The sequence below is a fragment of the Larus michahellis genome, chromosome 1 (genome assembly GCF_964199755.1).
Source record: "Larus michahellis chromosome 1, bLarMic1.1, whole genome shotgun sequence".
Lineage (NCBI taxonomy): Eukaryota > Metazoa > Chordata > Aves > Charadriiformes > Laridae > Larus > Larus michahellis.
The window spans coordinates 206,927,964-206,944,613 of record NC_133896.1 but is presented as its reverse complement, the minus strand read 5'-3'; the positions used below and the strand labels follow the sequence as shown (position 1 = coordinate 206,944,613).

The window sequence follows — 16,650 nt, the reverse complement described above, 5'->3', positions numbered from 1 at the left end:
TCCAGCGGCTGGTGCACACTGGTCCAGTAGCCAGTAACTGGGCTTAGACACCCAGTCTGTCTGATAGCTGGCCTTCGATCTAGGATTTCCCCATTGTGTCCTGTGCAGACACATACGTGTACATGTACACACACACACAGACCCATGCAGCCACGTCCCATTTGACTCCCAGACTTCCTTCACAGTCTCTCTTAGGCAGTTGGCTTGGACCTTCTAGTCCCTGTGGCGGCCAGCTCCTGTGGGTGCCTTACCAAGCCATTGTAAGTCTTGTGCAATCTGAAATGCTCTTCCATTGAATCCCATCATGTGTCCCAACACTCCTATGTGGTAACCCCCTCAGTCTAGTTTGTAAGCTGATCTGTCCTCTTCCATTGACTCATCATGATGGGTTTCATGCCTGGACCATGGGGTTGGTTGCTCTCTTGGGAGAGCCATGGGAGCAGATGGCACAGAGTGTCCATTTCTGCCTGGGTAACCGGGGCTTCCCCACCTCCCATCATGCCTCAGTTTCAATGGCAGGTTGTACTGAAAGTTCGTTTTGGCAAAAATGTTTGGAACAGCTCTGTCCACCGTTAAAAATGTTTTTCAGAGTATTTTCACTTTCACTTCAGTAGGGTTTTTTTTTAAAGTGGAGTCTTATCATTTAGTTGTATGCCAGAAACTTTGAATATACTTATTTTATTTTTTACCATTGTACGTTGTATAGTTGCTAATATATGAAGGTAAGCCCATTCTTAGACCATGAAAAAGACTTCAAAGAATTAGACTTAGTCATTGTTTAATTCCAGTGTTGTATCTGCAGCAGTTGTACCTAAGGCTGTCTGATTTCCTGTTGAGTTGTATATCTTTTTCATCTTTGACATTTGTGGTATTGTAAGAGTTCCCTGGGAATTAATTGCTCTTTCTTACAGCCAGCAAAAGCTCCTCTCCTTGACAGAACAGGAAGTTATCAGACAGGGAAGGGCAGAATTATCTTTTTAATGCTATAAATATTCTCCAAATACCTTATTCTGAATAAACCTATCATATTCAGTCTTTTCAAATGAGAAACTAAATTGAAGCTTTGGGTTTTTATGTTAACTCAAATTTTCATTGTTTGTAATTTTCATACAAAAAATCATGTTCATTTTTTTAGATACCTGAAATGCTTCTATATGATTCAGATGAACAAGAAAAGACTGGAAAAGCACATAAGGAACTTCAGAAAAAACATTCAGGTAATATTTAAGGGGACCCACTAGTTATTATTATTAAACACTTAGTTCTGTGTTGGACATCGATAATAGTATAGATAATTTGAGTATGTTTGTCCCAGTGTATTCATAGACCTTGGTATTGTTCACATGGCAGATGTTTTGCACAAGGGAACAGTAGTCTGGAACATACATCCTGGCTCATCACACCCAGTCTCTTCTGTCACAAGCAATCATGACGTATATTCAGTTTTATAAACTGATTAAGCTGCATCTTGTTTTCTTTTTTTTTCTGTGTCTTCCTTCTATGTGGATGTTATTTCACAACCTCCAAATTTTATGTTTTGAGAGTTTTTCAGTCTATATGTTTTCATTATTCTTGTCCTAGACCTGCTTATTTTAAATTAATAGTTCTTTAAATCCAATTACTTTAATTTCTTGTAATGCCCCCTTTTCAGAATTATTTGTTTTTATAATAAAACTTCAAATTTAACCATTTTAAAAATAGGGTGTCAAACATAATCTAGCAGACCAGTGACAGCACTCATTTACATAATAATGCTTTTAGCCACTTTTATAAAGCATTAGTCTAAGTAGCACTTAGAAGCCATAGAGCCAACAGAGTATAAAATGGTAAGTGGTTCACTTGGGGTTTCTTGTTTGTATTGCTTTTTAATAGGCATTCCAGCCCATCAGAATAATGGCCAAATTTAGGATTTAGTGTTCATGCTACCATCCGTCTTTATCCTGGATCATGGTACTTAAACTATGCCTCAGTACTTATTAAAGACATTCATTTATACGTAGATATGGTTTAGCATTTTTTTTCTGTTGTGGGGTAATAACATTTATTTTATAGTATCTTTGAGCTTCTTTTGAGCAACTGTTAAACAAACTGAAAGACCTGGAATGTTCAGAAAAACCTTTTAGTCTACCTGTCATAGGAGACAAGGGAGAAGACATAAACACATAGACTTCCTTTCTAAAAATGTCCAACTATTTTCAAATTTAATTTCTGTGGAAATAAAGTTTATTTTATGATTAGCCCTGCTTTTCCAAACATCAATGAAATTTTTTACAGCTTTGAAACAATTTCAGTTTATTTCTTTCTGAGGAATATGTATTTCAAATGTAATTACATGTTTTTTCCCTAAGAGTACTATGAAAAAAGTATATTCTTTGTGGTATTTTGAATGCCCTTAATTCATATCTCAAAAAAACATATTCTGTTGTTCTTCCTTAGTTAATGTGAGATAAGAATGAGCATGTTATTATCCATGTAACACATTATGTTGTACAGGTGATTCTGATTTTCTGAAGTCATTTCTGGCAATCCATGAATCATGTAAAATGTATGGAGCAACGCCTAGTAGGTATATGACATTCCTTCATATATACAGTACCATCAATAACAGTAAAAGAAGAGAGATAATAAAAAGGCAGAACCACTTGCAGGTATGCATTTAAAACATTTTTAACATATGGCTTTTCAAAATACTCTCACGTTTGGAAATGTCTTGTGTATTAATGGGCTGTAGCTGCTAACGTGGTTGTGTGAGGTGTCCTCTGTTGGTATATGCTCATCCTGTGGTTTCAGGAGAGAAATAGTATGAATCTTAATGCACATCTCTGTTCAGATGCCTCAAAGAGTGAAGAGCGGTTTCTTGTTTTTGTTAATATTTTTCCTCGAGAATGTATCAGACTGGGTATGTTTTCTTAGAAGAGTAGAAAGTACTTGAAAGCACTTTAGATTTTTTCACCCATATGTATTGGAATTGTGTTGCAAACAACCCGTCATCTTTCCATCAATTTAAATTTTGCCTCTGCTTGTATAAATTTTCCCCATGTAGCTCCATATTCCACCCCTTTATATCTCTACAGCAACGTCCTGCTTTGTGCGTTTCTTGTGTCCTTCTAGTTCAACAAGATGTTATCTCATGGTGCTCTTGTGTAGCTTTGGCCAAGATTCCCTCTGTTGTGATTTTGTCTCAATTTTTGTTTTGGAATTGATTTCAAATTCCTTTTCCACACATCAGACTTTTAGACAATTCTAGACCAAATGCAGTTCACCTCACAGATGTCACTTTACTCCTGTTCCGTACATATAACATACTTATTTTTGAAACACATTTGTTATCTCTCCAGTCATACTTCCTTCCCTCCCTGCTCCCACCAGTATATTTTTGGAAAGATCTGTATGATCCTTTAGGACATGTAACTTTTGTCTTTACCCTTCCTTCTTTTTCAGCTCCTTTTCCCAGTGACCCTTGCTGCTATTCCTAAACCACACTTGCAAAGCTGTGTTTCTTCTTAAAGCATCTGTCAAAACCAAATGACTTCTTTGCCTCTTATTCTAATCTGTTTTTATTCTGCCTGACAATATTTTTCCATTACTGTAGTAAGCAATTTAAGAAGATTTACGTTTGTAATGATAGAAATTGCTTTTTTATTTATTTAGAAAGTAGCTGTGGTTTGCTTTTGACAAACACTCATTTAGTTGTTAAATGCTCTGGTTAAATAAAAATAATGATTTACATGAAAATTAGAGATGTGTATCCTAAATCAAAACATCTTCCAGGTAATATTTTTTTCCAAATTTATCTTGAAAGAATTCTGTTACCTGGTTACTGTAGAATAAATAATTTAGAAAGTGTGAAGAAAGAAAATAGTCAATCTGAAGCATAATTGAAGCTTTGCTTTATGTATATCTATGTTCTTTAGAGAACGTAAAAATATGCAGAAATAGGATAATCTGATTTGTTTCCATTTGTTTAATTTTGATAGATTTGCTTTTAGAGGAGATATAATTATATGGAGTTAATATCAGTTAATTGAAATGCTATTGAATTAATGAGAAAAAGATTATGTACTAGTTGCTGGTCCATTAAAAGTTTGTTATTTTGAGAATTTTGTTTTCAGCTTTTTTTATGTAGTAATACGTCTTATGGCGACACATCTAGAAGTGTCAAATCTCATTTTGGGGTTAAATAGTACTACGAAAATGTAAATAATATCGAGAAAATATGGAACATAAATTAAAAAAATTAAGAATATTAGTCTACATCGCTCTTAGTTTGTGCACACTGTTTGTAACCAACCTTCATTTAAATCCGTTGAAAATTCATTGCTAAATAACTGCTCATTATAAACCTTTATAGGCAGGTGTTTCAAAGCTGAATGAAGCTAAAGCCCTGGTAGATGAACTGAACAGAAAAGCTGGAGAACAAAGCATTTTACTCAAAACGAAGCAGGATGAGGCTGATGCTGCACTTCAAGAAATTACAGTATCTATGCAGGTATTGTATACAATCACAACAAAAGTGGAAAAAAAAGAGATGCTTTTGTATTTTTGGTATCCATAACTGCCTGTGATTTGTATCCTTTTCAAGGGTTACAAAACCTGATGCTTTTACAATAATTTTCGTAAGGGAATGGATAAGCCCTGAGGCTTGAATAAACTTTGAGCAGGACAGAGTACCGTATTTGAACTGATTGAGTAGGAAAAGATCAGTGCAAGTTTTTCACCTGAGCCATATTTACTGCTCTAGTTTAGTCTGAAAGTTTTCCTAGAACATCATAAATCCAAACTGATCCATTTTATGTTTATTATAGATAGAAAAATAAACAAACAAACCAAACCAAACAAACAAACAACTGACAAGTAGCAGTATTTTAAGTAACAAATACCAGGAATTAAATTTGTGGACTGTTAGAAAGTATGTATTTCATGAGATCCGATCCTCTGAAGTTAACCTCAAAGAAGGTTAAATAATATCTGTGTGTTCATCACTCCTTGAATTTTTATTCTTCAGCTCAGAGGTAGAGCTTCTGGTTTTTGAGGAGGCAGTTTTCTTTAGTAGTGTTTTCTCAGTTAAATGAAATCATTGTGCAGAAAATGGATCTCTACATTGATACTTTCAGAAATCATAAATGTAGGATAAGCCGTAATGAATCTGCTGTCACTGCACTGTTTGTTTTGTCACTGGTTTAGTCTGATCGATCTGACGGAAACTTAAATAAAGAAGCTGAACGACAAAGACATTCTCTGTATGCAGTAAAGTAGATGCTTGCTTTTTCAAACCATTTGGTTCACAGTGCTTTAAAGGTGCATTACTTCCCATTTTTATAAGTCTACTTCCATTGGCAATTTTTAAGACTTTTAGGCTCTATCTGCCTACTGTACATGAATTTGAATAATGATGATTGGCTTGGTGTGTTCACTGCTGGCCTCAAAGAATTTGTTATGCCATTTTCCCTGATTTCTGTTTTAGATCTCTCTGCTGCTGTCCAGTAGAGTTACAGGTTGTGTGGGTAACACACATTACTTTGTAGGACAAAATCAAAGAATAGGCCAAAAGCAATGAAACATGATGGGCCCACTGACATCAGAAGAATTACAGAAGAATTCTGATTATTTAGATTAGCATAAAGTATAGGTGCCCTCTAACATTTTAATGTCACTTCAAATGTTCTAGTTTATGTAAGAGAGAGGGCTCTAATACATACAGACTCTTTTAATCTTCTTTCAGAGCAAGGCTTTTGACCTACAACTGAATTTTAAGGTTTTCTTATTCAGACCTGTCATTCAGTACATGTACATTTGCATGAAATGTCTGATCTAGTTTTATGTGGTTAATGTTTTATGGATTTGAATGTAATCTTCAGTGACATGCCGTTCTATAGCTTGCGTTAAGCGCTCAGAAAGATTATTATTAATCTCAAGGTTTTTTCTGCTTGTATACGTGTGTTACCTTCTGCTCCAAGTTTAACTCAGCTTGACAACTGCTGGTTATAATAATGTGTTATATACAGGAAAATATATAAAAACATAAACTCTGGGCTTGGTTGTCTTGTATCTTTTAGGTGAACTGAGCCTAGAATATTATTGTAATTATTTGTTTTGTAACTGGTATTGGTGGTCCCTGTTTCATTGGGGTTTTTTTTTGTAAACTTTAGGATATGTAAGGTCCTTTTTGTTGTTGTTTCATGTAGTAGATATTTATTGTTGTACTGAAGTGCTTAGGGATTCTGGAGATGGCCAATAGCTGCTGCATGGCAGGCACACATCACACAAATCCAGGAAAAAAAAAAAAAGATGCAAACCCAAACAGCTTGTAATATATATGTAGGACATAAGACAGGTAACCTTACAGACACAAATTTACAAGTAAATAATGTATTAGTATTTTTAGGCTAATAGGCTTTAGTTCCAACACAACTGCTGCTTTTATAAATGTTGTAGAAAAGGAGACTTTTAGTGGTATCATGAAGGAAATAGAAATATGAACAGCTACAAATACAATGGTAGGAAGCTACTACTTTCAAATGTAGTAAGAATGTTACAGAGGCTGCCACTCTTACCCTTTTAGAGGAGTACTGACATCTTGATAAGGAATGGGAAATCAGAAGCAAGGAAAAAAGGTCATAATGACCCTCAAAACCAGAGGTACAGATCTTGTCTGTGGTAAAGAAAGGGAAGGAGACACAGCGAAAGCTAAGTAATATAATAATTTAGCTACATAAATATAAGCTTAAGCCAAATGCTTATGTATTTTATTGAATCAACCTGTCTAGTATCAAATAGTCTCAGATGTTTTATTGTAATCGATATTGTGGAAATTATATTATAATCAAGACTAAAAGAAATAAGACACCTAAAGGAATAAAGTCTGTGTAAATTTGAAAACTAAAGGTATTGGTTTTTTTCTTAGAGTGCAAGTGAGCGAAAAACAGAAATGGAAAAAATAAAACACCGGATAGCAGAAGAGGCTGCAGAAATAGAAGAAAGAAAAAGAAAAATTGAAGATGAACTAAAGGAGGTTCAGGTAAGAGATGAGAAGGACAAGTAATGTTTTACACTGTGATTTTATTTGACTTACTCAAGTACTGCCATGCATTGTACATTGCCATGGTTCTGCAAAATTCATCCCTGCATTTCTTAAATTTTGCTCTAAGTTATTTTGGTATTAAAACTTTTATGCATAGAAAACAGTATTCTATTTGTCAGATTTAGATTGTCATTTTGGCGTTTGTGTTCTATTAGATCTTAACTACAGAAAGAATTTTCAGGCCAAATCTTTCCTCCAGTTGCAATTTCTGTGCTGCCATTGTCTACAGCTGGGTTCTGCAAATTTTATGGAATATTTTTCAATTACTAATATCTTACATAGACTAACTACATTACTCCGCCTTGGTCAAACTGGAGTATCATAGGGCTTGGTACTATTCAGTTCAATGGAAATAGTTTAATTACAGATAATTTCCAGTTATTACTAAATTCCAAAAATTATATATCCTAATGGCACTGTAGCAAACTGCTTGCTCACGAGACCTTATAGCCATTAAGCATCAGGTTTTTTGAGAAGTATGTGTATTCAGTCATTGCTTTTAGTCTCTGTCTTTCATCCCATCCGTTTTAAAATTGTACTAAAGAATAAGGAAAAAGTACAGCAACTTAATTTTTTCCCTGTTAAATATCACAGGTGCCAAGGAATTATATCCTTGTATTGAAAGTGACATAGAACTGCAGGAGTAGCGTAAATCCCTTTCTGTGGTCTTTGATAAATATGAAGGATGTGCAAAGTGTGCAGAGTCTTTAATGATAGTCTTTAACTTTCTTCTGTTTTCTTATCATTTTGTTGCTTTATTGATAAGGGCGAAGGCTGTCTGGATTTGTTTAGCTACTGAAAAAAAGAAAGCTTTTGTGACCTGTACTTCTACATATCTTTACAAAGATATCCTCAGGCATGCCTAAAAATAATAATTAGCACCATTATTAAAAAATAGCTGTATAACAATGAACTTTTAAGCAATGAAAGAGCAAAAAACATGATTGATACTAATATCTATATAATGGTTGTGAGTTACAGTGCTGAATAAAAAGTTAGGGAATGTCAGGATTATAATATGATGTTTTATATGGAAATATATCTATTATCACTTAATAAACACATGACAATTTTTAAATAACTTGTGCACTTGAATAGCTATCAATGGCAGTTGGTTAAGTAATAAAATATGCAAAAAGAACAAGAAATTGTATGAAAACTGAAATGGCAAATGTTCAGTTTCATGTATCCTCATGTCTTTTTAAAATGTGCCTTTGTTTTAAGCCACTGGTTAATGAAGCTAAATTAGCAGTTGGAAATATAAAGCCAGAGTCTTTGTCAGAAATCCGGTCACTACGGATGCCCCCTGACATAATCAGAGACATACTAGAAGGAGTTTTACGGCTGATGGGGATTTTTGATACATCATGGGTGAGCATGAAGAGGTGAGGATTTTATTCAAGCTTTAAACTTAGAAAGTATTTCATATTGTAAATTACTGTTTATTATATTCAGGAGTAATGTGTTCTTTGGAAATAACCCCTTTAACATTTGTTTCTTCTTTACTTAGTTATTTAATTCTTTTTACAGTTTCTTGGCCAAAAGAGGTGTGAGGGAGGACATAGCAACCTTTGATGCCCGTAATATTCCAAAAGAAATACGAGAGAGTGTTGAAGAACTTCTTTCTAAAAACAGAACATCTTTTGATCCAAAGGTAATTCCTGATTGCATTATGTAAAATGAAAAAAGACAAAAAGAAAAAAGACATGATTGTCTGACTTGCTAACGTATTTGTTAGAATGAACTTAAATTAGAGAAAAAGTGATGAATTCTGCTCACAGAATTTGTCAATATAAAGAGATAAAAGCGGAGATTACTATTTTGCGTACTGTCTCTAACAGTGAGAATTTTGTTGGTGACTGAGGAGCTGGTGGGATGAGAAGTCTTTATGGAGCCAAGATCCTAGAGATTTTTGTCACTGGTGTAAATTAGAACTCAGATCAAGGAATTCTAACTGGCCCCTTCTGGCCTCCTTGTAGCAGTAAGAGTCGTAACAGTACACTTAATTAAAAAAGGGAGAATAATCATGGTTAAATTTATGGGTGATATTTGAGAATTGCTTTGGCAGTAGCTATAAAAATGGATTCTTAAATACTAGTTCCTTATTTTTAAAAGGAAACTTTTAGTTCCCTGAGAAGGAACACACTGATAAATTATGCATTAATTTAAAACTTCTTAACTTCAGTGAAGCTTCATAGTTGTAAAGACACTCATTATTTTTTTTACACAGATTGATGGCCTACAATATAATCTCTTAGCAACAATTTAAAAGATCAGTTCAGTAGAGGAGCTGGCTAATTGGCATATTTAATTTGATAACTCGTAAATCTGTTGCAGTTATTTTTCCTGTATTTATCTCATCTGCATTACACTTCAAGGACTTTCTTGTAACTGTTGCTGATTTTTTCAGAATGCTAAACGAGCCAGTGCTGCAGCTGCTCCATTAGCAGCTTGGGTGAATGCCAATGTCCAGTATTCCCATGTCCTAGAACGGATTCAGCCTTTGGAAAAAGAAAAGTCTGGCTTGGAAGCGTAAGTTAGACAATGTTAGAAAATAAATGTTCTTAATTCCAATAGTGGTGGGTGAAACTAAAGTTGCCAAGGAGGAATTGAAGTTTATTAAAAACGAAAGATATAAGAAACCGTACCTTATCCATAGGTAATAAAAGGTTCATGCTGAGACAGAAAAAGAGCAATATTTTGTTTTTCTTGGAAGCCATGCCTTGGATATTTTTTGCCCAATCACAAGTTACCTGTCTCAGCTGAAATTTGTCAGGGAGAAACAAACATCTCAGATATGCTTCAGATGTATTCTGTCAGTGAACCCCATGCTATTTTATGAGATGCGTAGTTCCTTTTTTTTCAGTCATGTACCAAGCATAATCAGTTTCTCCTTAGGCTCAAAAAGATGTGACATAGTCTTATGACCATCCATAACCCGAGGAATCTATACTGATTGTTTTGCCAGGTTTTAAAATTCTGTATTGGAAGATTTTGTTCTGATCTTTAAGAATATATTTGAATGCATTTGAATAAGAACGCAAGAATGCAAAGAATTCAATTTTTAAAGCTATGTGATGAGAGGTAGTCAAAACTTTACATGTGAAAAGAGATGTTTGTTAATATAAATCACAAGAAAGAACTGTGTGTGAGCTATCTCTATGTAAATGACTTTCCTGTTACATTTACTTTTTTTTGTTTGTTGTGGATCCGTAGTCTTAAAATAAATGTTCCATTTTTGTAGTAATCTCAAGAAAACTGAAGACAGAAAACAGAAGTTAGAAGATCTTCTGAACTCTGTTGGTCAAAAAGTATCAGAGCTGAAAGATAAGTAAGTTGGTTTTGTTTATTTCAAGATATAAATAAAAACATTGATGATTTTACAGTGTGAATAATAACATTTATCTAACCAAATGTAACTCCCTGCTCTGCAAGATATTTACGTCAGAAGTAGAGATAATTAGACTATCTATACACTCATTGGAGATAAATAAATACTGTAAGAGTACAGTTCATCTCATCGATCAGAGGAAATGCTCCTTAAAGGTACCTGCTTCTCACTACTGTCTGTGTTGGAAGCCTTCAGTGTAGACATTGTAGACATCAAAGATAAGAAGTATGCCTCTCACCTTTTAAATCTAAGGGAACTTTAATGTCTCCTTTGGACTTTGGAAAAATTCCTGTACAAGACTTCTACTGATCACAGCTCGAATAAAGGCAGTTCTCTTTCTTTTAGGATGGCCTACTTTTCTGAGAGCTAGCTAGCTAGGTACCTCCTTTTTTTCTTAGCCTCTCATCAAGTACGTGACTCACAGTGGCATGAGAATTTCTGTGGTGAACCTTTATACTTTGTCCAAATTCTGTTTAATCCAAGTCTTTTAGTTCAATGTTTCTGTTATGTAGTTAGTATAGGAGATACTTTACAACCCCGCACTTGTGCATATTACTAAAAGTCATATTTTGTAGTCTGCAAAAAAAAAAAATATTGGAGAATTCTTGTCATTCAGCTATATAGTGATGTCTTAGATTAACTAGATACTATATACTTGATATTACAGTTAAATATATTACTTCTAAAAGGTGGATTATTAAATGCATTAATTTAATTAAATATTAAATAAGCTAATTAGATATTAAAAATAAGAAAAATAATACCTAAACCTTTCCTGTTGTTTGAGGCACGTTCTTACTTTGTAGTAGTTTACAAAATAGCACACTGTACATTGCACTGGAGTCATCCGTGTGAATTAGCAATATTCTGACAGATTAAATTTACCAAAAAGTTAACGAATGTATAGTATGCCATTGAACCTGCTATTGTCCTGACTAGGTGCAGAAAAAAACTTAATACAAGCACTTAAATCAAGTCAGTCTGTTTAAGTAGAAGAAGGAATGATTTTCAGACATTATAGTCTATATTGCAAACGTATTTTTAAATCTCACCTGTACATCTATCTAAATTTTGTTAGTTAAAAGTCTGCCAATTAGAAGCAGAAAGTATGAAAAAAAAATGTAGTTGTGTTCTTCATGAACAATAAGGGAGGAATTCCTGACAAATTCAAGTAAACTGCTTTCAAAATAACTGTCTATAAGTTTAGTGGTTCATGATAGCGATTACAAACAGTGGTTGTTTTACAGGTTCCAAAGTAGAACAACAGAAGCAGCAAAACTTGAAGCAGAACTAAGTAAAGCTCAGAAAACATTGAAAGCTGCAGAGGTACTGATAAATCAACTCGATAGGGAACACAGAAGATGGAGCACCCAGGTGAGTGAAAATTTTAATAAATATATCTTACAGCTCATAATTTGAAAATACAGTTTTTGCACTGTTAGGAGAATGTGAATTATTGCAATTCTGTATGTCTCCTAAGTGTATAGTTATTTGATTTCTCATTAGAAATAAAAGTTTTTCTTCCTTTGGAAACTTTCTTTTACTTCACTGTACAAGTTACCTTACCTATATCACATAGCTGCAGAATGTGTAAAAAGCTCCAGTATTTAATATAGAACACACACCATTCTTTAACGTTTTTCAATCACAATAATAATGTAATTGTTATGATGGCTGAACATGTCAACAGTTGAACCCTCCAAGTCATGATACAATCAAAAGGGACAGATTTCGGGAAAGCATTAAACAATCACAATCTTAAAACATGCCTCCTTTATGGCATCGATGTTGGAAATGCAAATGTGGACCTACCCAAAATGGTGGGTTGCTTTTGAAGTCTTCACTTATGCGTTTGAAACTTTTCTGCTTCCAAAGTAGAGAAAGCGAGCATGCCTCATTTGCTCAAATGATGTATTTGGGAGAAGCTGGCAAGCCTTTGGACATGCAAGCCCTTCTTCAGTCTGAAACAGAAAGGAAAATTTTGAGATCTATAAAAGCTGAAAATAGCTATCTCCTCCAGAAAGTGATACCAAGCTTTCTTGGGTATCTTAAAATGGGAAAAATATTCCTACTGGGAGACATGGTCTTGTCTCTCCATTGACACTGAAAAAAGCTTAAACAATTAGTTAGACTAAATGCCTGCATTTTAAAGGACCAGAGGTGAATCCTTCCTGGAGGTTGATGTGCATGATGGAAAGAAATGGAAGATTTTCCTCTGAAAGTAGCTTTACAGCTATTCCATCTGCTATAGTAAGGATTGGGTATATGTGAACTCCAAAGTTTAACACTTCTAAAAGTGATTCCTCACAGTTTTTCACTCTGGTACGTTACCCCTCTCTAGAAAGTTCAGACTATCCATTAACAGTATGCTGTAGACTGAACTGGCAGATGTAATAGTCAGGAACTCATCCTTTATAGAGGACTGTGAAAGAGCAGTATTCATCTCCCTTTAAAGTACAGAGGAAGTAATAAAAGGCTGCTTTTTTGCTTGTGTGTATCAGCTTTTTTTAAAATACCAATTTGATTAAAGTAAAAAAATGACGGTACTTTCAAACCAATTATGGCAGCCATATATTATTTTGATACACTGTATTTTTCTCCAAAATATTGGAACGTTTCAAAGCAGAGGTGATGTGTGCAAATGAATTGTTTGAAAGTATATGATAAATGTATTTTATCATGTAAGCCTGCAGTGAATCACGCTTTTAAGTATAATAGAAACATACAGTACTTAGTATCTGTCTACCTATTGTAAGTGATACTCACTAGCTGACTGTGACTAGGGTCACATATTTCTTATTTTTCTTACTATAATACTGTTTACCCAGTTGCTTATAAGTGACAAGGTGAACTGTTCATCACATTCATAGATTTTTAGTAGCTAAATTCTCAGAAACATCTGTCCGTGCTCTGGCCCAGAGCTAGCTAGGTATAGATACCCGAAATGCGAGATGAGGCAGTCTGAACTATATTCTCAATGGCAGGCAAATTTAATTCCGACTTTTTAGTAACTGATGAGAAATATTAACATAGGTTTTGTTTGCAATACACCTATACATTCTGTACTTTTTTTTAAAGGTGTCAGAGATAACAGATGAACTGGCTACGTTGCCTAAAAGAGCTCAGTTAGCAGCTGCATTTATTACTTATCTTTCTGCGGCTCCTGAGGATCAGAGGAAAACCAGCTTGGATGAATGGACCAAATCAGCAGGCCTTGAAAGTAATTTTGTGTATGTGTGTCTGTCTGTGTCTGTGTGTCTGTGTAAGTAATTAAGCTTGATTGACGAAGTGGGAAATGCCAGTGACTTCTAATAAACAGTCTCAGTTGTCTTGGTGTTCCCAAATGAAAAGTGACAATATTTTCTTGCACAATAAATACTTGTATATACAGACTACTTCTTAGGGTTATTCTATTAATTATTAAGATTATAAATACTTACAAATTCTTAAGATTTAGGTCTATAGTCCTTGCTGAAAAAGAAAGGTTTACGTGAATGAACATGTTCACCTTAACTGTTGTAAATTTGCCAGTCCATTCTGAATGCTCCTGCTTATTCACTAATCATTTTTATCTATGTGTATTAATAACACCATTAAATATTTTTATAACATCAGCTAGTTAATAGTAATAAGTTCAAGCAATAAAATAATACATTTAAGGGAAATTTACAGACTTGCACTGCATTAGACAGTCTCCACTGTATATAGAGTGGTAAATGCTTAAAAATTATGCAGACTGTGAATACTAGCACAAACTTACACTCTTTTGTTTATCAGAGTTCGATTTACGGCGGTTCCTGTGTACAGAAAGTGAGGAGTTAGTTTGGAAAAGTGAAGGTTTACCTTCAGATGACCTTTCAATAGAAAATGCTCTTGTCATCTTGCAGGTAAATTTGTTTTTTTGTCTTGTCTTGGAAGTGTTTCAAATTCCACAAATTTCAGGAATATGGCATCTTTCTGGGATTTTGAACTGTTTCATTTCTGTTGTTTTATTAGTACCATAGAACACATGCAGAGAAACAAATTCTGATGTAACTCTGGGTATTCTGTAGTGAAATGAAAAAAACAGTTACAGAAAATACAGGCTTTTCTTTTTTGCTTTTTGAATTTTCTTTCACAGGTTGAACAGACAAAACCTGGTATCGGTCTATTCAGGCTTGAAGTATGAATAATCATTAACACCAATACAATCAGTGGAAGATTATGTACTATATATGTTCACTTTGACATATCATTTCTAATACTTTTTTTCTCAGAAAAAGGATAAGGCTGTATGCAGATACCTTTCAAAACATCGATTTTAAACCCTCAGATTTCATCAGATTAGCTCTGTGATAGGATACAGAATGCCGTTCAGTTAAGTCCAGTAGCTAAGAATACTTGAGAAAAGAATGATACTACCGTGTTTCTAATGATGATTCAGTTTCATCATATGGTTTTTTATATATATAATATATAATAGGTATACATATACAATTGCACAATTATGTACATAATATTGTAGTTATAGTCATTTATTAGATCTGCTAGAAAGTAAAGCTTTAATGCTATGAGGAGAATCTCCATTTGCCACAGGTAGTTTGCTTGGATGATTGAGGATTGTATCAAATCCGTTACAACCTTTTCTCCAATTTAAATTTATCTGGCTTTATCATCTTGATATTAGACCTAGTTAGTTATTTCTCAGTTTGATTAAGAAGCTCTTCAATAAATACCATTTTGTACCCTTAAAGCTACTTATATGCTATAATAAAATCTTATTTTCAACTTTTTCCTTAGTTGAATAGATTGAGCTCTTGAAAATCTCACTGTGTGTGAAGAGCTTTTTCTAGCCCTCCCTCAGCTTAAATAATTTTCTTTTGTGTACAGTTTTTTTCAGCATCCTTTTAAAACTGGAATTGGACATGGTATTTTACCAATGTCTTTCTACAGTACAGTTTTTAAGCTTTTGTGCTCATCATCTTTTGATGCTTGAATATTGTCCGTGTTTCCCTGTCTTTCAGTTTGAGATCTGGGTAGTCACTCAGTTGGGAAAAGTAGGCCTCAGATTCTGAAAAAAAACTAACCCAAACCCTGAAAGTGTTCTTCTATGACAGTGAAGCAGAGAATTGCTGAAAGTACACGTTTAAACCGTCAGCAAGTTTGCTGATGACACAAAACTGAGAGGAGCAGCTGATACACCAGAGGGTCAAGCTGCCACCCAGAGGGTCCTTGACAGGCTGGAGAAATGGGCTGACAGGAACCTTCTGAAGTTCAAGGGGAATTGCAAAAAGTCCTGTACCTGGGGAAGAACAACCCCAGGTACCAGCATGTGCTGGGGGCCACCCAGTTGCAAAGCAGCTTGGAAGAAAAGGACCTCAGGCTTCTGGTGGACACTGAGTTGTGCGTAAGCCAGTAACAGCCCCTTGCTGAAAAGAAGACTAATGGTATCCTGCTTTAGGCATAGTATTGGCAGGAGGTCAAGGGAGGTGATCATTCCCTTCTACTCAGCTGATGTAGGGCTTAACTGATGAGGGCACACCTGGAGTCCTGTGTCCAGTTGTGTACTCCTCAGTACAAGAGAGACATGGACATGCTGGAGATAGTCCAGTGAGAGGCCACTAAAATGATTAATGCAGCGGAGCCTCTCTCCTATGAGGAAAGGCTGGGACGGCTGGGATTGATCAGCCTGGAGAAAAGAAGGCTTACGGGGATCTTATCAATGTCTATAAATACTTGAAGGGAGGATGCAAAGAAGGCAGAGCCAGGCTCTTTTCAGTGGTACCCAGTGACAGAAAGGCAACGGGCACAAACTGAAACACAGGAGGCTCCACCTGAACATCAGGAAACACTTTTTTACTGTGGGGGTGGCTGAGCACTGGCACAGGTTGCCCAGGTTGTTGGTGGAGTCTCCACCCCTGGAGATACTCAGAAGCTGTCTGGACACAGTTCTGGGCCATCAGCTAGTTATAGGTGGCCAGGCTCAAGCAGGGGTTTTGGACAAGACTGCCTCCAGAGGTCCCTTGCAATCTCAACCATTCTGTGATTCTTTGAAATCTTAAATGTACGTGTCAGCTATGAATAGATCTCTTTTCACTTGCCCCACTTACTACCATCTCTGTAGTCACTCTTGTGTTGTGACCATTGTGTAAGTTCTGAGCACTTACATAATTAGTATATCAGTGGTTAAAGTCTCAAT

General features: G+C 35.1%; 1 protein-coding gene across 5 annotated transcripts in view; it reads left to right on the top strand.

The window, feature by feature from the left end:
- The window catches only part of DYNC2H1 (dynein cytoplasmic 2 heavy chain 1), a 178,237-nt gene that overhangs the window by 53,389 nt on the left and 108,198 nt on the right, over window positions 1–16,650 (top strand). For all 5 annotated transcript variants that reach the window (XM_074570728.1, XM_074570750.1, XM_074570719.1 and 2 more), the window contains exons 53-63: window positions 1,136–1,217; window positions 2,494–2,648; window positions 4,352–4,489; window positions 6,905–7,018; window positions 8,306–8,466; window positions 8,612–8,735; window positions 9,492–9,613; window positions 10,326–10,412; window positions 11,720–11,846; window positions 13,551–13,692; window positions 14,250–14,359. In XM_074570728.1, coding sequence (XP_074426829.1) covers window positions 1,136–1,217; window positions 2,494–2,648; window positions 4,352–4,489; window positions 6,905–7,018; window positions 8,306–8,466; window positions 8,612–8,735; window positions 9,492–9,613; window positions 10,326–10,412; window positions 11,720–11,846; window positions 13,551–13,692; window positions 14,250–14,359 — 1,362 coding nt within the window. The remainder of the gene's footprint in view (window positions 1–1,135; window positions 1,218–2,493; window positions 2,649–4,351; window positions 4,490–6,904; window positions 7,019–8,305; window positions 8,467–8,611; window positions 8,736–9,491; window positions 9,614–10,325; window positions 10,413–11,719; window positions 11,847–13,550; window positions 13,693–14,249; window positions 14,360–16,650) is intronic.